This window comes from Salmo trutta, chromosome 31 (genome assembly GCF_901001165.1).
Source record: "Salmo trutta chromosome 31, fSalTru1.1, whole genome shotgun sequence".
In the NCBI taxonomy this organism is placed as follows: Eukaryota; Metazoa; Chordata; class Actinopteri; order Salmoniformes; family Salmonidae; genus Salmo; species Salmo trutta.
Genome location: NC_042987.1, coordinates 30838652 through 30860188, shown reverse-complemented (window position 1 = coordinate 30860188; position 21537 = coordinate 30838652). Strand labels below are relative to the sequence as shown.

General features: G+C 44.0%; 1 protein-coding gene across 2 annotated transcripts in view; it reads left to right on the top strand.

Moving 5' to 3' along the window:
• The window catches only part of LOC115169936 (SPRY domain-containing SOCS box protein 4), a 138515-nt gene extending 118466 nt beyond the window's left edge, over positions 1–20049 (top strand). For both annotated transcript variants that reach the window (XM_029726081.1, XM_029726083.1), the window contains exon 3: positions 18700–20049. In XM_029726081.1, the coding sequence (XP_029581941.1) occupies positions 18700–18827 (128 nt within the window). In that variant the 3' untranslated portion in view covers positions 18828–20049. The remainder of the gene's footprint in view (positions 1–18699) is intronic.
• The last annotated feature ends 1488 nt before the right edge of the window (positions 20050–21537 follow it).

The window sequence follows — 21537 nt, the reverse complement described above, 5'->3', positions numbered from 1 at the left end:
CTCAAAACTTCAGCTTGCCTCTGTAAATATCCCAATGGCTGAACCGGGAAGCTGGTCAAATATTAACTCAGCAAGTAATTTGGTCTTGCGGCAGTGTGTGTGCCCGTTTACAGTTTTATTTGCACTTGTGTGTGTTTATCAGCAAGTGTCTATATGTCTGTCTGTGTGTGTTTGTAGACATGTCTTCTCATAAATCATTCCTGAGACATTAAATCCATAACAAACTGCCTTCAAGGTGACCCAGCTAAATTAGACCCAGAGGAGGATGAGCAACTCCATTATCATTTTTATATTGTCACATACACTGTTTAGGAAATGTGTTGTTTTACAGGGTCAGCTGTAGTAGTTCGGTGCCCCTGGGACAAATTGGGGTTAAGTGCCTTGCTCAAGGGCATATCGTCCGATTTTTCACCTTGTCCACTCGGGTATTCGAACCAGCGACCGTTCAGTTACTGGCCTAACGCTCTAACCGCTAGGCTACCTGCCGCCCCATTAATTGCAATGTCAAAAAGTAATCATTGAACACCCTGATGCGGCCAATTTGGTATTATCATTCTGTAGGTCATGATAGATGTGTTTACTGTATGTGCATTGAATGAAAAAGGCATGGAATTGGATGCTTTGGAATAACGTGACGCTTGGGTGTTTTTCCACGCTAATCGCTAATGGTAGCCTCGGGGGAGAACGTGTGTGTGCCTCTTCACAGTACTGTACTGTGTATGTAGGAAAGCCAGTATTAGCAGACTGTGAGGCGATTCTATGACCTTGGGAAGGAGGAAGAGAAGAGGAAGAGGGAGAGGACTTCATTCTTGTTAACAGCGCCTCTCCTTCCTAAGGCGGCTGAAGAAATTTGGCATGCCATCCTGGGTCCTCTCTAAATACTACCGTTGCACCATCGAGAGCATCCTGACCGGTTGCATCACAGCCTGGTACGCAATTGCTCCGTCCATGACCACAAGGCCCTCCAGCGGGTGGTGAAGACGGCCCACTACGTTACTGGGACCATGTTCCCACCCATCCAGGAGATCTACTTAAAACGGTGACTGAAGAAGTCCCGCAGCATCGTCAAGGACTCACACACACACCAGCCACGAGCTGTTCACTCCGCTACTGTCTCTGAGCCTATCTACAAGCTATCAGACTGCTGAACACTTAAACTGGACTGACCACCTGCACTCTCCGCATCTTAACACACATGCACTCTCACACACGCACTCTCTCACACACACACACACACACACACACACACACCTCATCACATCACAACTGCTGCTACCAGACTGCTGCTATCTGTCTTTGTGCCAGTTTGTTCAATGCACACACACCCGATACACTCACTTAACACCCGATACACACAGTGGAAAACCTCCCATCTCTATAGAGCTGCTGCCTATACTGTCTGACAAAATTACTTTTTTAGTAGTTCCATCCCTCTCTATTCTCGCCGTCTCCAGGCCGGACAGTAGGCGCACAATTAATTATGGTCATTGTAGTTAATTACCACATTTTCTGCGCTAAACAACTCATATATATATATATATATATATATAAATAAATAAAAGTATATGGACCCCCCCTTCAAATTTGTGGATTCAACTATTTCAGCCACACCCGTCGCTGACAGGTGTATTAACTCGAGCACACAGCCATGCAATCTCCATAGACAAACATTGGCAGTAGAATAGCCTTACTGAAGAGCTCAGTGACTTAACGTGGCACCATCATAGGATGCCACCTTTCCGATAAGTCAGTTCGTCACATTTCTGTTTCTGTGCTGTTATGGTGAAGTGGAAGCATCTAGGAGCAACAACAGCTCAACAGCTCAACCGCGAAGTGGACCACCAAGTGCTGAAGCTTGTAAAAATCGTCTGTCCTCAGTTGCAACACTCACTACTGAGTTCCAAACTGCTTCTGGAAGCAACCTCCGCACAATAACTGTTCGTTGGGAGCTTCATAAAATGGGTTTCCATGGCCGAGCAGCCTCACATAAGCCTAAGATCACCATGAGCAATGCCAAGCGTCGGCTGGAGTAGTGTAAAGCTCGCCGTGGAAACACGTTCTCTGGAGGGATGAATCACGTTTCACCATCTGGCAGTCCAATAGACTAATCTGGGTTTGGCAAATGCCAGGAGAATGCTACCTGCCCGAATGCATAGTGCCAACTGTAAAGTTTGGTTGAGGAGGAATACTGGTCTGGGGTTGTTTAATGGTTCGGACTAGGCCCCTTAGTTCCAGTGAAGGGAAATCTTAACGCTGCAGCATACAATGACATTCTAGACGATTCTGTGCTTCCATCTTTGTGGCAACAGTTTGGGGAAAGCCCTTTCCTGTTTCAGCATGACAATTTTATTTAATTTTATTTCACCTTTATTTAAGCAGGTAGTCTAGTTGAGAACAAGTTCTCATTTGCAACTGCGACCTGGCCAAGATAAAGCATAGCAATTCGACACATACAACAACAGAGTTACACATGGAATAAACAAAACATACAGTCAATAATACAGTAGAACAAAAGAAAACAAAAGTGTATTTACTGTGAGTACAAATGAGGTAAGTTAAGGCAATAAATAGGCCATGGTGGCGAAGTAATTACAATATAGCAATTAAACACTGGAATGGTAGATGTGCAGAAGATGAATGTGCAAGTAGAGATACTGGGGTGCAAAGAAGTGGATATAGATACTTTTGTACCTGTTTCCTCCAGAATCTTCACAAGGTCCTTTGCTGTTGTTCTGGGATTGATTTGCACTTTTCGCACCAAAGTACGTTCATCTCTAGGAGACAGAACGCGTCGCCTTTCTGAGCGGAATGACGGCTGCGTGGTCCCATGGTGTTTACACTTGCGTACTATTGTTTGTACAGATGAGCGTGGTACCTTCATGCGTTTGGAAATTGCTCCCAAGGATGAACCAGACTTGTAGAGGTCTACAATTCTTTGGCTGAGTTTTTTTGATTTTCCCATGATGTCAAGCAAATAGGCACTGAATTTGAAGGTGGGCCTTCAAATCCATCCACAGGTACACCACCAATTGACTCAAATGATGTCAATTAGCCTATCAGAAGCTTCTAAAGCCATGACATCATTTTCTGGATTTTTCCAAGCTGTTTAAAGGCACAGTCAACTTAGTGTATGTAAACTTCTGACCCACTGGAATTGTGATATAAGTGAAATAATCTGTCTGAAAATGTGTCATGCACAAAGTAGATGTCCTTACCGACTTGCCAAAACTATAGTTTGTCAACAAGTAATTAGTGGAGTGGTTGAAAAACTAGTTATAATGACTCCAACCTAAGTGTATGTAAACTTCCCACTTCAACTGTATTTAGACGGCAGGTAGCCTAGTGGTTAGAGCGTTGGGCCAGTAACCGAAAGGTTGCTAGATCGAAACCCCGAGCTGACAAGGTAAAAATCAGTCGTTCTGCCCCTAAACAAGGCAGTTAACCCACCGTTCCTAGGCCGTCATTGTAAAGTTAAATTAAACAAATATTTGTTTCTAGGGCACAACATGTGATTTGAAAGTAGCTAGAATTCATATAATGCTCCTAAATTTCATGTGGCGCTCCTAACTTTTTTAAGGTGGGAGCATCAGTGCTACTGTACCAATGGAGAATGTTCATTTAGAGCCATGGCTGCATCAGCACTTTGCCCTGGCTGCCTCTAAAGGGACAGACAATAAATTCACCATGAACCACTGTCCAGTAGATGTCATTAAGGGGTGTCATGTCGTATAGTGCTCCACCATTAGATGTGGCTCCCCTCCCACTACTGTAGGTGTGGCCTAATAAACGAGCTACAGTAGGCGTGGCCTGATAAACGAGCTAGCTGCTAAATCTGACTCGCCTCATCAGTTTGCCAGCTCACATTAATAGATTAGTAGATGCTGCTATGTTACAAAATAATGCCTTCGTGAGTCTCCCACTAAGGGTATCTTGAGTACTTATGTACTGTAATTGTGACGCTAATTGATGGCATCGTCATCATACCTGGCCAAATGAATAGTTAATGACTATAGGGTGATGTGTAATGAGGGGAGATTTTCTTAGAATTTGTCATCTGTGGAACCAAGTGATGGCAGTGTAATAGCAATGTGTTTTCATGGGTCTTGTGAGGAAGTGCAGTCAATCTGGAGCTAATTTCTACAACTTTGAATCCCCCAGCACTTGTGCAGTTCTCCCACCCCTTAATTTGATTTTAAGTTGTCTGATGAGTCTCTCCTTTTGATGAATTCTAGGATCCATCCTTTCATTAATCAAAAACTAGCTACACTAATAATCACTCATAACTTGATCATAACTTGATTAAGAAATACTTTGATTTGATCTGAAATTCTTTGTTTAGATTATCTGCTTTTTACAAGTTTTTTTCTGGAACCTTCTACCGGGCTGTTTAGGGGAAGCTGGCTCTCATTATTCTCTCATAGCTGTTCTATAAAATCCAGTGCTCCACCAAGGAGCGTTCTAGAACCATCCAGTGTTCCACCAAGGAGCGTTCTAGAACCATCCAGTGCTCCACCAGGAGAGTTCTAGAACCATCCAGTGCTCCACCAAGGAGCGTTCTAGAACCATCCAGTGCTCCACCAAGGAGCGTTCTAGAACCATCCAGTGTTCCACCAAGGAGCGTTCTAGAACCATCCAGTGCTCCACCAGGAGAGTTCTAGAACCATCCAGTGCTCCACCAAGGAGCGTTCTAGAACCATCCAGTGCTCCACCAAGGAGCGTTCTAGAACCATCCAGTGTTCCACCAAGGAGAGTTCTAGAACCATCCAGTGCTACACCAAGGAGAGTTCTAGAACCATCCAGTGTTCCACCAAGGAGAGTTCTAGAACCATCCAGTGCTACACCAAGGAGAGTTCTAGAACCATCCAGTGTTCCACCAAGGAGAGTTCTAGAACCATCCAGTGCTCCACCAAGGAGAGTTCTAGAACCATCCAGTGCTCCACCAAGGAGCGTTCTAGAACCATCCAGTGCTCCACCAAGGAGAGTTCTAGAACCATCCAGTGCTCCACCAAGGAGCGTTCTAGAACCATCCAGTGCTCCACCAAGGAGCGTTCTAGAACCATCCAGTGCTCCACCAAGGAGAGTTCTAGAACCATCCAGTGCTCCACCAAGGAGCGTTCTAGAACCATCCAGTGCTCCACCAAGGAGAGTTCTAGAACCATCCAGTGCTCCACCAAGGAGAGTTCTAGAACCATCCAGTGCTCCACCAAGGAGCGTTCTAGAACCATCCAGTGCTCCACCAAGGAGCGTTCTAGAACCATCCAGTGCTCCACCAAGGAGCGTTCTAGAACCATCCAGTGCTCCACCAAGGAGCGTTCTAGAACCATCCAGTGCTCCACCAAGGAGCGTTCTAGAACCATCTAGTGCTCCACCAAGGAGAGTTCTAGAACCATCTAGTAATCCACCAAGGAGAGTTCTAGAACCATCCAGTGCTACACCAAGGAGCGTTCTAGAACCATCCAGTGTTCCACCAAGGAGCGTTCTAGAACCATCCAGTGCTCCACCAAGGAGAGTTCTAGAACCATCCAGTGCTACACCAAGGAGCATTCTAGAACCATCTAGTGCTCCACCAAGGAGAGTTCTAGAACAATCCAGTGCTACACCAAGGAGCATTCTAGAACCATCTAGTGCTCCACCAAGGAGAGTTCTAGAACCATCTAGTGCTCCACCAAGGAGAGTTCTAGAACCATCTAGTGCTCCACCAAGGAGAGTTCTAGAACCATCTAGTGCTCCACCAAGGAGAGTTCTAGAATCATCCAGTGCTCCACCAAGGAGAGTTCTTAGTTCTACGGGTGACTCCGTCTTCCCTAAGCTCCCGAGACCGGCGCTGCTTTAGAAAAGTCCCCAGGTTACAGAGCTCAAATTAATTGGATTCACTCCGAAAGGGACCACTTTGATATGTTCAGTCCCTCGGTTTGTCAATCAGGCTCCAGGAATTGCTCAAGCAATAATTATAATAAAGAAGCCAAACAATCCAATCCTTCCCCCTCCCTCAAATAGTTATTTTTCTCTGCAGAAGAACAAATTATAATTTTTTTCCCCAGCTAATGGGCCAGACAGTGGATGTCATAGATGAAGTCTGTCAGACGCAGGAACGAGTGCATCCCTCAAACAGATGGAGTGAAGTCTACTGTCTTAAGGTCTGCACTCTCTCTGAACAGTCTGCCAGGAGTATTTGGAAGTTTCGAAGACTTTACTCTAGAGAACAATTAGCCTCAATAACTGGCTGAAGACTTTTTCTTTAACAATGCTCCATTGTTGACTGTAGAATAGTGGTCCACGGCTCCGGACGGTCCTCAAGGGCCGCAGTGTCTGCTAGTTTTCATCCTTTTCTGTTATGCCTGAGTGACCAAGTCGGTAGACACTCTAGCCAAACAATAACAGTCTTTAATCATATACGTTCCAGGGAGAAATTAAACCAGCAGGACTGTGGCCCATCGAAGAGTTGTGCACTGCTGCCTTAACAAGACAACGTCAAATTGGTTTAAGCAGAAGCAGACTGTCAACGAAGCTCTAGGGTACAGTGACATTGTAGCATGTTAATCTGTCCTTCACTAAGCCTCCTCGCTTCAGGTAAGACCGGGGCTTAAACCACACACCAAGCAATGGAGGCTCCTCAGAGGAGAAAGGGGGGCACCGACCGCCCCTGACACCAAGCCTTGTGTACGTGATAAGCGTAAGGATATACAGTGCCTTGCAATGGTATTCAGACCCCTTGGATATCTCCAACTGTTGTGTTACAAAGTGGGATTAAAATGGATTTCATTTGTTCGTGGTCTACACACAATACTCCTATGTCAAAGTGGAAGAAATATTATATATTTTTTTTAAAGTGTGTTAACGTTTACAACAAGACTCCCAGCTAGAAGATAGGCCTTACTACTGTCAATTGGCGCTAAAGGTAGTATATATAACTAAAATATAGTTGTTGCATAAGTATTCAGCTAACTGAGTCAATACATGTAAGAAACACCTTTGGCGTCGATGTAAAGCCGAGTGTCTTCTTGGGCAGGTCTATAAGAGCTTCCACACCTGGATTGTGCATTTTTTTGCCCATTTGATTATTTTCAAAATTCTTCAAGCTCTGTCAAGATGTTGGGGATCAAGGCTAGACAGCAATTTCAAGCAGATTTAAGTCAACAATGTAACTTGTCCACTCAGGAACATTCAGTCTTTTTGGTAAGCAGCTCCAGTGTAGATTGTGCCTTGTGTTGTATGTTATTGTCCTGCTGAAAGGTGAATTCATCTCCCAGTGTCTGGTGTAATGCAGACTGAAGCAGGTTTTCCTCTAGGATTTTGCCAGTGTTTAGCTCCATCCCGTTTCTTTTTATCCTGAGAAACTCCACAGTATTTGCCAATGTCAAGCATACCCATACCATGATGCAGTCACCCCATGCTTGAAAATAAGGAGGCAGTTACTCAGTGTTGTTTGATTTGCCCCAAACAGAAGGCTTTGCATTTAGGACAAAAAGTGTGTTCCTTTGCTGTGTTTTTTTTCTTCAGTATTACTTTAGTGCCTTGTTACATACAAGATGCACATTTTGGAAAAGGTTTATTCTGTATTTGTAATCTTCTTTTTACTTGTTATTTGGGTCATTATTGTGGAGTCACTACAATGTAACACACCCTAACCCACTTTGTAACACAATAACATGTGAAGAAATATGGAACATCTTAGGATGTATAGATCCTGATTTTCACACTGGTCCAATTTCTGTCCATTTTCAGAAGAAATTACAGCTGAAAGACAATAAGAGCAAAGCACCAAACCAAGGACATGGAGAACTATTCAGATCCTCTAACGAAAATAGAAATTCATTGTTAACAAGTGTAAAGGCATAGTCTTGCCCACACTGTTGCAGTGCGTCTGAAATGCTTTTAAGGTTTGGAAGAAGTAGCAGAATACCCAGTCTTTATACCCTCAGAGCACGACAGAGTAGCCTCCATTGGCTAGGGTCTTGACAAATGGTAGGTCTAATGTACCATTTGAAAACTGATTGCACTCTACAGTGCTACACTGAGGACAACATCGAGAAACGTTGTTCCAATACACCATTCAAATGCCTGATTCTAATCATCAAGCGTTTTTTCAGCTGAATCTGGAGTGTAAGTGCTGCTCTTGAGCAAAAGCCTGCACACACTATATTTTCATGGCCAGTGTTTTTGACTACGGTATACTGTATAGACTTAGTAGGCAGGTTTTAGAAAGTGCCTCAGTGTTCCTTAAAAAAAGGCATTCTATGAGTGTCGAGTCAAACGTTTCTGTGTCTATCTTTTTGTCGTAGCTGAGTAAGGCTGCTCGCTGCTGGTGTGCTTTCACAAGCACATTCAACTTTCTGTGCTCACTTTAATTGTCTCCAAGAGACTCGTGCGTGCGTGCGTGCGTGCGTGTGCACACACAAACAAACAGACACACAGACACACAAACAGATACACAGACAGACAGACACACACACACACACACACACACACACACACACACAGCTATGTCTTACTATACTTGATGACTTTTTGGGGACCAACAACCTAACCCTAACCTTAACCCTAACTCTAACCTTAACTCCTAAACCTAATCCTAATTCTAACCCTGACCCTAAAACTAACCCCTAAGCCTAAAATAGAGAAGACTGGCAAAATGTCCTCATTTCTCTGAATTTTAGTTGGTTTACTATTGTTGAGGTACTCACAAGTATAGTAAAATGTGTACACACACACACAACACTCATTACCTGGAGGCAGCAGCAAAGCCATTTTAGCACCCGTCTTTATTCTGTTGTCTAAATAATGATAATGAGGGCCAAGATAATGAGGGCCTTGTTATTTTATAGGCTTTGCGATTCTGGTTAAGTCCAGTAGCAACCTGACACAGTGTACAGAGCTTGTTCTCATGTTCACACTCCCTGTGGTGTGCGTGTGCACCAAGGTTATTATAGTGTTTATTACATTACATATTACATTTCTATTTCGTTTTTCTATAATTTAGTTTCAATTTTAGTGTTTGGTGTTTGTGACAGAAAGTGGCCTTATCAACGGGAGGCTAGCAGTCAGCTTGTCTTCATCCTGAAATTCTTTGCAGGTGCTGTTAGATAAATTTTGAGGTTGGTTGGGTTTTTCTTATTTATCTCTGTTCCACACACACTGCCATCTTCTGACAATTGCTTTTTTCCTTTTCAGCAATGTACTTAAAAGAATCCCATATGGGGCTTTCCCATTTCCGACCAACCACTGCTGATGTTGGGTTTGATGTCGCCATTGTTCACGCCTTTGGTTCACGATCATGCTCCACGCTCGCCCTCGGATTTCTTCCCTTTTGGCAACTGATAGCTAGTTATAGTGATGCACAAGCTAGGCTTATATGAAACATCGCCATCTACCGGCAGCATTTACCCTCCAGATTCAGAAGCTTGAAAACCCCATTAGATTTTTGCCCATGTTTAGAATGGGAAAAAAAGTTAAACTAAACAATATTTATGATGGTTTTTATTTTGTTGTTAGTTTTGTTGTCAAAGATAACAGTTTTAGTATAGCGGCAGGTAGCCTGGCGGGTAGGAGCGTTGGGCCACTGGATCAAATCCCCGAGCTGACAAGGTAAAAATCAGTCGTTCTGTCCCTGAGCAAGGCAGTTAACCCACTGTTCCCCAGGCGCCGATGTCGATTAACACAGCCCCCCGCACCTCTCTGATTGAGGGGTTGGGTTAAATGTGGAAGACACATTTCAGTTGAATGCATTCAGTTGTACAATTAACTAGGTATCCCCATTCCCTAATTTTTGTTTTTTCCAAAGTTTTTCTTAATTTTATTTTACCAAATGGTTTTTCTCCAATTTTAGTTTTTAATTTAGTTTCAGTTTTGGTTTACTATAATAACCTTGGTGTGCGTGCGACCGTGTGTAATGTAGTGCTTTACTCACCCATTGTAATTGACAGCGTGTATCCTCTATTCACTAGAATATTCATGTTGGTTGAACCCATCTAGTCTCACCCTCTATAATGTCATGCATTTGCTTTCTATTATTTGATACAGTTAACTGACAAAATCAAGGAAACACTTGAGTAAATCAGGGATACAAGGTATATTGAAAGCAGGTGCTTCCACACAGGTGTGGTTCCTGAGTTAAGCACTTAACATCATCATGCTTAGGGTCATGTACAGTTGAAGTCGGAAGTTTACATACACTTAGGTTGGAGTCATTAAAACACATTTTTCAACCACTCCACAAATTTCTTGTTAACAATCTATAGTTTTGTCAAGTCGGTTAGGACATCTACTTTGTGATTACACAAGTAATTTTTCCAACAATTGTTTACAGACAGACTATTTCACTTATAATTCACTTTATCACAATTCCAATGGGTCAGAAGTTTACATACACTAAGTTGACTGTGCCTTTAAACAGCTTGGAAAATTCCAGAAAAGTATGTGATGGCTTTAGAAGCTTCTGATAGGCTAATTGACATCATTTGAGTCAATTGGAAGTGTACATGTGGCTGTATTTCAAGGCCTACCTTCAAACTCAGTGCCTCTTTGCTTGACATCATGGGAAACTCAAAAGAAATCAGCCAAGACCTCAGAAAAAAAATTGTAGACCTCTACAAGTCTGGTTCATCCTTGGGAGCAATTTCCAAATGCCTGAAGGTACCACGTTCATCTGTACAAACAATAGTACGCGAGTATAAACACCATGGGACCACGCAGCCGTCATATCGCTCAGGAAGGAGACGCGTTCTGTCTCCTAGAGACGAACGTACTTTGGTGCGAAAAGTGCAAATCAATCCCAGAACAACAGCAAAGGACCTTGTGAAGATGCTGGAGGAAACAGGTACAAAGTATCTATACTCACAGTTAAACGAGTCCTACTTCAACAAACCTGAAAGGCCGCTCAGCAAGGAAGAAGCCACAGGTCCAAAACCGCCATAAAAAAGCCAGACTACGGTTTGCAACTGCACATGGGGACAAAGATTGTACTTTTTGGAGAAATTTTCTCTTGTCTCATGAAACAAAAGTAGAACTGTTTGGCCATAATGACCATCTTTATGTTTGGAGGAAAAAGGGGGAGGCTTGCAAGCCGAAGAACACCATCCCAACTGTGAAGCACGGGGGTGGCAGCATCATGTTGTGGGGGTGCTTTGCTGCAGGAAGGACTGGTGCACTTCACAAAATAGATGGCATCATGAGGCAGGAAAATGACGTAGATATATTGAAGCAACATCTCAAGACATCAGTCAGGAAGTTAAAGCTTGGTCGCAAATGGGTCTTCCAAATGGACAATGACCCCAAGCATACTTCCAAACTTGTGGCAAAATGGCTTAAGGACATCAAAGTCAAGGTATTGGAGTGGCCATCACAAAGCCCTGACTTCAATCCCATAGAACATTTGTGGGCAGAACTGAGAAAGTGTGTGCGAGCAAGGAGGCCTACAAACCTGACTCAGTTACACCAGCTCTGTCAGGAGGAATGGGCCAAAATTCACCCAACTTATTGTGGGAAGCATGTGGAAGGCTACCTGAAATGTTTGACCCAAGTTAAACAATTTAAAGGCAATGCTACCAAATACTAATTGAGTGCATGTAAACTTCTGACCCACTGGGAATGTAATGAAAGAAATAAAAGCTGAAATAAATAATTCTCTCAACTATTTTTCTGACATTTCACATACTTAAAATAAAGTGGTGATCCTAACTGACCCTAGACAGGGATTTTTTACTAGAATTGAATGTCAGGAAATGTGAAAAACTGAGTATAAATGTGGCTAAGGTGTATGTAAACTTCGTACTTCAACTGTATATAAATGTATATAAATATATAAATGGCCCAGTTGCCCATTATGTTGGCTATCATGGCTAGAAGAAGAGAGATGTCAGTGACTTTGAAACAGGGGTCTCAATGGACCATAGGGGGGTTAAAATGTGTGTTTGTGTGTCTCAGTCACCAGATTTAAAACCAATTGAACACTTTTGTGAGATTCTGGAGCGGCACCTGAGACAGCATTATCCACCACCATCAGCAAAACACCAAATTATGGAATTGCTTGTAGAAGATTGCGTTGCATCCCTCCAATAGAGTTCCAGACACTTGTTGAATCTATGCCAAGGTGCATTGAATCTGTTCTGATGGCTCTTGGTGGCCCATAAGATGCTATGTTGGTGTTTATTTTGTTGTGGCAGTTACCTGCAAGTGCACTACTCCTAATAGCCGTGAAATAGAGAGAGGATTTCTCAACAACTGCATATTGTGCTAGGATCACTGTGTGATGTTGTGATGGGAGTACTGTGTGATGTTGTGATGGGAGTACTGTGTGATGTTGTGATGGGAGTACTGTGTGATGTTGTGATGGGAGTACTGTGTGATGTTGTGATGGGAGTACTGTGTGATGTTGTGATGGGAGTACTGTGTGATGTTGTGATGGGAGTACTGTGTGATGTGATGGGAGTACTGTGTGATGTTGTGATGGGAGTACTGTGTGATGTTGTGATGGGAGTACTGTGTGATGTTGTGATGGGAGTACTGTGTGATGTTGTGATGGGAGCACTCTGTGATGTTGTGATGGGAGTACTGTGTGATGTTGTGATGGGAGTACTGTGTGATGTTGTGATGGGAGTACTGTGTGATGTTGTGATGGGAGCACTGTGTGATGTTGTGATGGGAGCACTGTGTGATGTTGTGATGGGAGTACTGTGTGATGTGATGGGAGTACTGTGTGATGTTGTGATGGGAGCACTGTGTGATGTTGTGATGGGAGTACTGTGTGATGTTGTGATGGGAGTACTGTGTAATGTTGTGATGGGAGTACTGTGTAATGTTGTGATGGGAGTACTGTGTGATGTTGTGATGGGAGTACTGTGTGATGTGATGGGAGTACTGTGTGATGTTGTGATGGGAGCACTGTGTGATGTTGTGATGGGAGTACTGTATGATGTGATGGGAGTACTGTGTGATGTTGTGATGGGAGCACTGTGTGATGTTGTGATGGGAGCACTGTGTGATGTTGTGATGGGAGTACTGTGTGATGTTGTGATGGGAGTACTGTGTGATGTTGTGATGGGAGTACTGTGTAATGTTGTGATGGGAGTACTGTGTGATGTTGTGATGGGAGTACTGTGTGATGTTGTGATGGGAGTACTGTGTGATGTTGTGATGGGAGTACTGTGTGATGTTGTGATGGGAGTACTGTGTGATGTTGTGATGGGAGTACTGTGTAATGTTGTGATGGGAGTACTGTGTGATGTTGTGATGGGAGTACTGTGTGATGTTGTGATGGGAGCACTGTGGGTTGTTGTGATGGGAGCACTGTGTGTTGTTGTGATGGGCGCACTGTGGATTGTCAGTCTCCTCCAATAACGCCATAGCTATCCAGGTCTAATGTTAGGAAAGGTTACGTCAATGTTATAACTGGCATTTCCCTTGACTTGATTCAATTTGGGAATTAGTCATTTCGGCGAACTCTGAGACAGTCGTGAAATGTGTTGTATTTAGTACAGGGGTAGTGTTGTAAATGTGTTGTATTTAGTACAGGGGTAGTGTTGTAAATGTGTTGTATTTAGTACAGGGGTAGTGTTGTATTTAGTACAGGGGTAGTGTTGTAAATGTGTTGTATTTAGTACAGGGGTAGTGTTGTAAATGTGTTGTATTTAGTACAGGGGTAGTGTTGTAAATGTGTTGTATTTAGTACAGGGGTAGACAACTAGATTCAGTTGCGGGATGATTTTTGGGCTGAACATAATTATAATAATTAATACACTGCAAATTGACCATAACCACACCCACAAATAGATTCTATTTGAAAATAGCTATAAAAATATATATACAAATATTTGTGGGAATATTTGTGAACAGATTTCCTAAATTAAACTCATTTTAGCTATTACTGATGATTTTTGTCTGTTGCTGACCCCTGACCCAGGAAGTATTATCAGTTATCTGTTATCCATCTGAATTGTACTCATTGTTTACCTATTTTAGTACAGTGGCCAACATATCAGTCTCTGGTTTCTTTGTCAAAGCTGTACTGTAGCACGACTCCGTCAAAGTGTTGCACGACTTATAATAAAGCGCTGTTGTGTCCCTCCGGAAACAGTGGGATGTCATCGTACAGCGGGCATCACTGCAATAGACTCCTCATGAGCTCTCTCTCTCCCTCTCCTCTCCTCTCCTCTCCTCTCCTCTCCTCTCCTCTCCTCTCCTCTCCTTTCCTCTCCTCGTCTGTCTGTCTGTCTGTCTGTCTGTCTGTCTGTCTGTCTGTCTGTCTGTCTCTGTCTGTGTCTGTCTGTCTGTCTGTCTGTCTGTCTGTCTGTCTGTCTGTCTGTCTGTCTGTCTGTCTGTCTGTCTGTCTGTCTGTCTGTCTGTCTGGTCTGGTCTGGTCTGGTCTGGTCTGGTCTGGTCTGGTCTGGTCTGTATATATGTATATATGTATATATGGATGAGTGCTCCTTGTCTTTGCACCTCGTTTCTGAGCATCCTCTATCCCTGGGCGAACCTTCGCTGGCAGTGATGGCAAGGGTCACAGAGTTTTGCAGGCAGGGACATGCCCACCTCCCATCCATCCACCCAACCGTGTGATGCAATTAAGCCAATCAAAGGTTTTGAATATGAGCTAATGGGCTATCCTCTATCCCTGGGCGAACCTTCGCAGGCAGTGATGGCAAGGGTCACAGAGTTTTGCAGGCAGGGACATGCCCACCTCCCATCCACCCGGTTGGGTGATACAATTAAGCCAATCAAAGGTTTTTAATATGAGCTAATGGGCCAATCAGAGAGCAGTATGAGCTAACAAGCTCATGGCAAGGGTGAAATAAAACATGTCATTTCTGTTAGTTAGATTACAAGGTTACTGTCCCAATACAATACCCAGCAAAAGCAGTGTTGCCATTACCAGCCCTTCTGGTTTGGCATAGAGTCCCGAATAATTAGCCTAAAACTAGAACAGGATGAGTACAAACAGTAAAGCTATTCTGGGATATTTTTCTAACACCTGACTAAAATGAATACATGCAATGTGATCAATGTTAATCGACTCCCTCAATCTCCCTGATTTTGATTTCAGTAGAAGTTGGCAGCCCTATATGAAAGGGTCTCATAATTCACTAGCAACACTACCTTTCAACAAGACCTGCAGGAAATGAGCCAAACAGAACAGCGAAAATCACTCTGTCCTTTTTAGATTGGCATTTGCAATTAGTTTCTCCAAAGGTGGCTCCACTCTACTAATAAGATGTCAACAAATATACATTTTCATTAGGTAATAGCTACCTGCCCTTGTCTCCTCCTTCACCCTACCAGTATGATAACACCCATTCTTTTCACATACTAGTAGTCCAGACTCCAGAAGGAAAGGAGACTGCTAAAGACATTGAAGAGTATTGGGATGCCACCCAACTTTTCTCCTATAATGATAGTCAAGAGTGAAAGGACACCAGTAAAGTTCTAAGATGGCGGATCAGGCGACGAGTGGCTAATCTGCTTTTGCCTTCCGTCTTGCTAGCTTAACGTTCAATAGCTGGAAAATAAATGGGACAAACTGAAAGCATGTATATCCTACCAACGGGACATTAAAAACTGTAATATCTTATGTTTCACCAAGTCGTGGCTGAACGACGACATTAAGAAAATACAGCTGGTGGTTTATACAGTCTATCGGCAGGACAGAACGGCAGCCTCTGGTAAGACACAGGGCGGGGGCATATGTGTAAGCAACAGCTGTTGCTCGATATCTAAGAAAGTCTTGAGGTTTTGCTCACCTGAGGTAGAGTATCTCATAATAAGCTGTAGACCACACTATCTACCTAGAGAGTTTTAATTTGTATTTTTCGTAGCTGTCTACATACCACCACACACCGATGCTGGCACTAAGACCACACTCAGTAAGCTGTATACCGTCATAAGCAAACAAGAAAATGCTCACCCAGAGGCGGCGCTCCTAGTGGCTGGAGACTTTAATGCAGGGAAACTGAAATCAGTTTTACCTAATTTCTATCAGCATGTTAAATGTGCAACCAGAGGGGGAAAAATTCTAGACCACCTTTACTCCATACACAGAGACGCATACAAAGCTCTCCCTCACCCTCCATTTGGCAAATCTGACCATAATTCTATCCTCCTGATTTCTGCTTACAAGCTAAAATGTAAGCAAGAAGCACCAGTGACTCGGTCTATAAAAGTAGTGAAATGAAGCAGATGCTAAACTACAGGACTGTTTTGCTAGCACAGACTGGAATATGTTCCTGGGATTCTTCCGATGGCATTGAGGAGTACACCACATCAGTCACTGGCTTTATCAATAAGTGCATTGAGGACGTCGTCCCCACAGTAACTGTATGTACATACCCCAACCAGAAACCATGGATTACAGGCAACATCCGCACTGAGCTAAAGGGCAGAGCTGCCGCTTTCAAGGAGCGGGACTCTGACCCGGAAGCTTATGAGAAATCCCGCTATGCCCTCAGACGAACCATCAAACAGGCAAAGCATCAATACAGGACCAAGATTCAATCATACTACACTGGCTCTGATGCTCGTCGGATGTGGCAGGGCTTGCAAACTATTACAGACTACGAAGGGAAGCACAGCTAAGAGCTGCCCAGTGACATGAGCCTACCAGACGAGCGAAATATCTTCTATGCTCACTTCGAGGCAAATAACACTGAAACGGGCATGAGAGCACCAGCTGTTCCGAACGACTGTGTGAACACACTCTATGCAGCCGATGTGAGTAAGACCTTTAAACAGGTCAACATTCACAAGGCCGCAGGGCCAGACTGATTACCAGGACGTGTATTCCGAGCATGCGCTGACCAACTGGCAAGTATCTTCACTGACATTTTCTGTGATACCAACATGTTTCAAGCAGACCACCATATAGTCCCTGTGCCCAACAACACTAAGGTAACCTGCCTAACCTGGTCATGGCTCACATCAACACCATTATCCCAGAAATCCTAAACCCACTCCAATTTGCATACCGCACCAACAAATCCACAGATGATGCAATCTCTATTGCACACCACACTGCCCTTTCCCACCTGGACAAAAGGAACACATATGTGAGAATGCTGTTCATTGACTACAGCTCTGTGTTCAACACCGTAGTGCCCTTAAAGCTCATCACTAAGCTAAGGACCCTGGGACTAAACACCTCCCTCTGCAACTGAATCCTGGACTTCCTGACGGGCCGCCCGCAGGTGGTAAGGGTAGGTAACAACACATCCTCCACGCTAATCCTCAACACGGGGGCCCCTCAGGGGTGCGTGCTCAGTCCCCTCCTGTACTCGCTGTTCACTCATGACTGCATTGCCAGGCACGACTCCAACACCATCATTAAGTTTGCTGATGACACAACAGTGGTAGGCCTGATCACCGACAACAATGAGACAACCTATAGGGAGGAGGTCAGAGACCTGACCATGTGGTATAAGGACAACAATCTCTCCCTCAACGTGATCAAGACAAATGAGACGATTGTGGACTACAGGAAAAGGAGTACTGAGCATGTCCCCATTCTCATCGATGGGGCTGTAGGGGAGCAGGTTGAGAGCATCAAGTTCCTTGGCATCTACATCACCAACAAACTACCATGGTCCAAGCAGTCGTGAAGAGGGCACAACAAAACCTATTCCCCCTCAGGAGACTGAAAAGATTTGGCATGGGTCCTCAGATCCTCAAAAGGTTCTACAGCTGCACCATCGAGAGCATCCTGACGGGTTGCATCACTGCCTGGTATGGCAACTGCTTGGCCCCGGTGACATACTGGCACTACCCTCTGTAGTGCCTTGCGCTCGGAGGCCAAGCTTTCTGTCATCCAGGACCTCTATACCAAAGACTCCAGCCACCCTAGTCATAGACTGTTCTCTCTGCTACCACACAGCAAGCGGTACCAGAGCGCCAAGTCTAGGTCCAAGAGGCATCTAAACAGCTTCTACCCCCAAGCCATAAGACTGCTGAACAGCTAAATGCCTACCCAGACTATTGCACCCCCCCCCCCACGCTGCTGCTACTCTCTGTTATTATCTATGTATAGTCACTTTAAAAACTCTACCTACATGAACATTTTATCTCAGTTACCTCGACTAACCGGTGCCCCCTAACATTGACTCTGTACCGGTACCCCTGTATATAGCCCCGCTATTGTTATTTTCTGCTGCTCTTTAATTATTTGTTATTCTTATCTCTTACTCTTTTTTGTGGTATTTTTTTAAAACTGCATTGTTGGTTAGGGGCTTGTAAGTAAGCATTTCACTGTAAGGTCTACGCCTGTTGTATTCGGCGCATGTGACAAATACAATTTGATTTGAACGTGGTCGGAGAGACTTGTTTCTACTGTAGATGTTGGTCATGTCTTTATGGGAAACGGGTATAGGCAGATGGGAGACGATAGTGTCATTCTACCAGGCTGTGAAATGGAGCAGGCACTTAAGGTGATATGAAATATTTAGAGGGGAGCATCAGCTGGGGAGTGGGTGGGAGAGGAGGGGAATTACAACAGCACGCTCTCTTGTGCATAGTCAAACACGTACACATTAACACAGATGCATTCACATGCATGCACTGTTCTGATCCACATGTGCAAGGGAACATATAACCACCCACACACTCACTGTCAGAGATCCTCTTCCCTTGTCACACACATTGAAAAGTTAATTCTGTATTTTGCTAACTTTTTACCTTGTAAAAACCTCCAACTAACCTTTCCTCTTCTCTTCCTGGTTATAGCGGAGCCCCTCCCCCTGATGGACCTGTGTCGTCGGGCCGCCAGGGTCGCGTTGGGCCGAGAGCGCCTCCAGGAGATAGAGACCCTGCCCTTACCACAGTCTCTCAAAAATTACCTCCAGTACCAATGACCAGAACCGTACCGCCTGACCAGACCCGTACCGCCTGACCAGACCGGTACCAATGACCAGACCGGTACCGCACACCACCAACTGGGACCATCCGGACGGAAACCATGATGAACTAAGTGTAATGGAAGATGGAGAGAACGGGAGGGGGGTTGAATGAACGCCGGCGGACGACGGAAGAGGAATGTTTACACTGTGGGCTGTAGCTCTGCGATTAATGGATGGACACGAGTTCAGAATTTTGACCGGAGGATGATGGATACTCGAGTTTCGGGGTTTTGACCCATTTTGGACTTTTTTAATGACTGATGGCTGTAGCTCTCTTCCAATGAAGACCCTATTTGACAGAATGGTATGGTCCACAGTCACTTTGAAGTATGGCAATAAGTGGTGGTTTTAGGAGGCTACCTGCTGGTTGGAGTGAGAACTGCGCCTAGAAAGCACACCAACTATCCTGGGAGGCTTTTGAACTCCGATCACTGCTACTGGATAAACTATACTCAAGGTCTCCTACCATGTCAGTCCAATCAGCAGACAGACACAGGACATTTCTACAGGGCTCAAATGTGTTTGAATCCATTTTGAGTTCAACGGGCCTGGAGCCCACTGGTACCATACAATATCTTCCCCGCTATGTTAAAGGACCCATTAAAGGACTATGCCAATTCTAGTCTTACTAGATCTAGGCAAACCTAGTTTTTCTGGATCTACATCGAGCAATGCAAGGGGAAACTGTAGGCCACTACTACATGAACAATGGCACAGCAGCCATTTTGGGAGGGGGGTGGGTTCAAGGATGGTTATGGATGACTACACACACACCTAGCAATCATTTCTTTTCTCAAATGCTTGAGTCACTTTTGTTACTTCTAAGTTTGTACCCTATATTTTATAGTGAGTGTGGATTATAATTTTGATGATGATGATATGATGTTATTTATTTATCATGAGGTAGTTCCTTTTTAAATTGATCATGATGGTTACGTTCAGGTAAATATACTACACCAATATGGGAGATGATGATCAGCTCTGTCACCCTAAGGCTTTTCTTAACAGGATGCTGCTTTTATTATTATTATTATGATATGATCGCTGATGGTTTTAATCTATATCTGCCTGCTGGGATGAGACACCAGGGTCATACTGGGGCACACAGTGGAATGTATGGACAGTGATGTCATTAGCAGATCTGAAATGTGAATAAAAGCAAAGTGAATGAAAAACATTTTCTGGGACGGTGATCTCTGTGGCACAAGGTTGGACTGCCAGCTGTGTGTTTGTTTAGGGAGGGTGGGGAAGGTGTGTGTGTGTGCGTGTGCGTGCTTGCCTTTTTTGCTGTGTTTTTTTTCTCTGTATGTTTACACTGTCAGTCACGCTCAAAGGAACCAGGGCATCCTCAAATCCAGCTGTGACAGTTTATGTAACCTCATCGACCCTCGACCTCAGCTGACTAAACTCCTTACCCCCGTTTATATCTGCACCCAGATCTCTCTCTCTCTACCTACCTCTCTCTCTACCTAACCTACCTCTCTCTCTACCTAACCTACCTCTCTCTACCTAACCTACCTCTCTCTCTACCTAACCTACCTCTCTCTCTACCTAACCTACCTCTCTCTCTACCTAACCTACCTCTCTCTCTACCTAACCTACCTCTCTCTCTACCTAACCTACCTCTCTCTCTACCTAACCTACCTCTCTCTCTCTACCTAACCTACCTCTCTCTTTATCTACCTATAGTTGAAGTCAGAACTTTACATACACCTTAGCCAAATACATTTAAACTCAGTTTTTCACAATTCCTGACATTTAATCCTAGTAACAACTGTCTTAGGTCAGTTAGGATCACCACTTTATTTGAAGAATGTGAAATGTCAGAATAATAGTAGAGAGAATGATTTATTTCAGCTTTTATTTCTTTCATCACATTCCCAGTGGGTCAGAAGTTTACATACACTCAATTAGTATTTAGTAGCATTGACTTAAAATTGTTTAACTTGGGTCAAACGTTTCGGGTAGCCTTCCACAAGCTTCCCACAATAAGTTGGGTGAATTTTGGCCCATTCCTCCTGACAGAGCTGGTGCAACTGAGTCAGGTTTGTAGGCCTCCTTGCTCGCACACGCTTTTTCAATTCTGCCAACATATTTTCTATGGGATTGAGGTCAGGGCTTTGTGATGGCCACTCCAATACCTTGACTTTGTTGTCTTTAAGCCATTTTCCACATCTTTGGAAGTATGCTTGTGGTCATTGTCCATTTGGAAGACCCATTTGCGACCAAGCTTTAACTTCCTGACTGATGTCTTGAGATGTTGCTTCAATATATCCACATAATTTTACTTCCTCATGATGCCATCTATTTTGTGAAGTGTACCAGTCCCTCCTGCAGCAAAGCACCCCACAACATGATGCTGCCACCCCCGTGCTTCACGGTCGGGATGGTGTTCTTCGGCTTGCAAGCCTCCCCCTTTTTCCTAGTCTGGCTTTTTTAAGGCGGTTTTAGAGCAGTGGCTTCTTCCTTGCTGAGCGGCCTTTCAGGTTTTGTTGATATAGGACTCGTTTTACTGTGGATATAGATACTTTTGTACCTGTTTCCTCCAGCATCTTCACAAGTTCCTTTGCTGTTGTTCTGGGATTGATTTGCACTTTTTACACCAAAGTACGTTCATCTCTAGGAGACAGTCTCCTTTCTGAGCGGTATGACGGCTGTGTGGTCC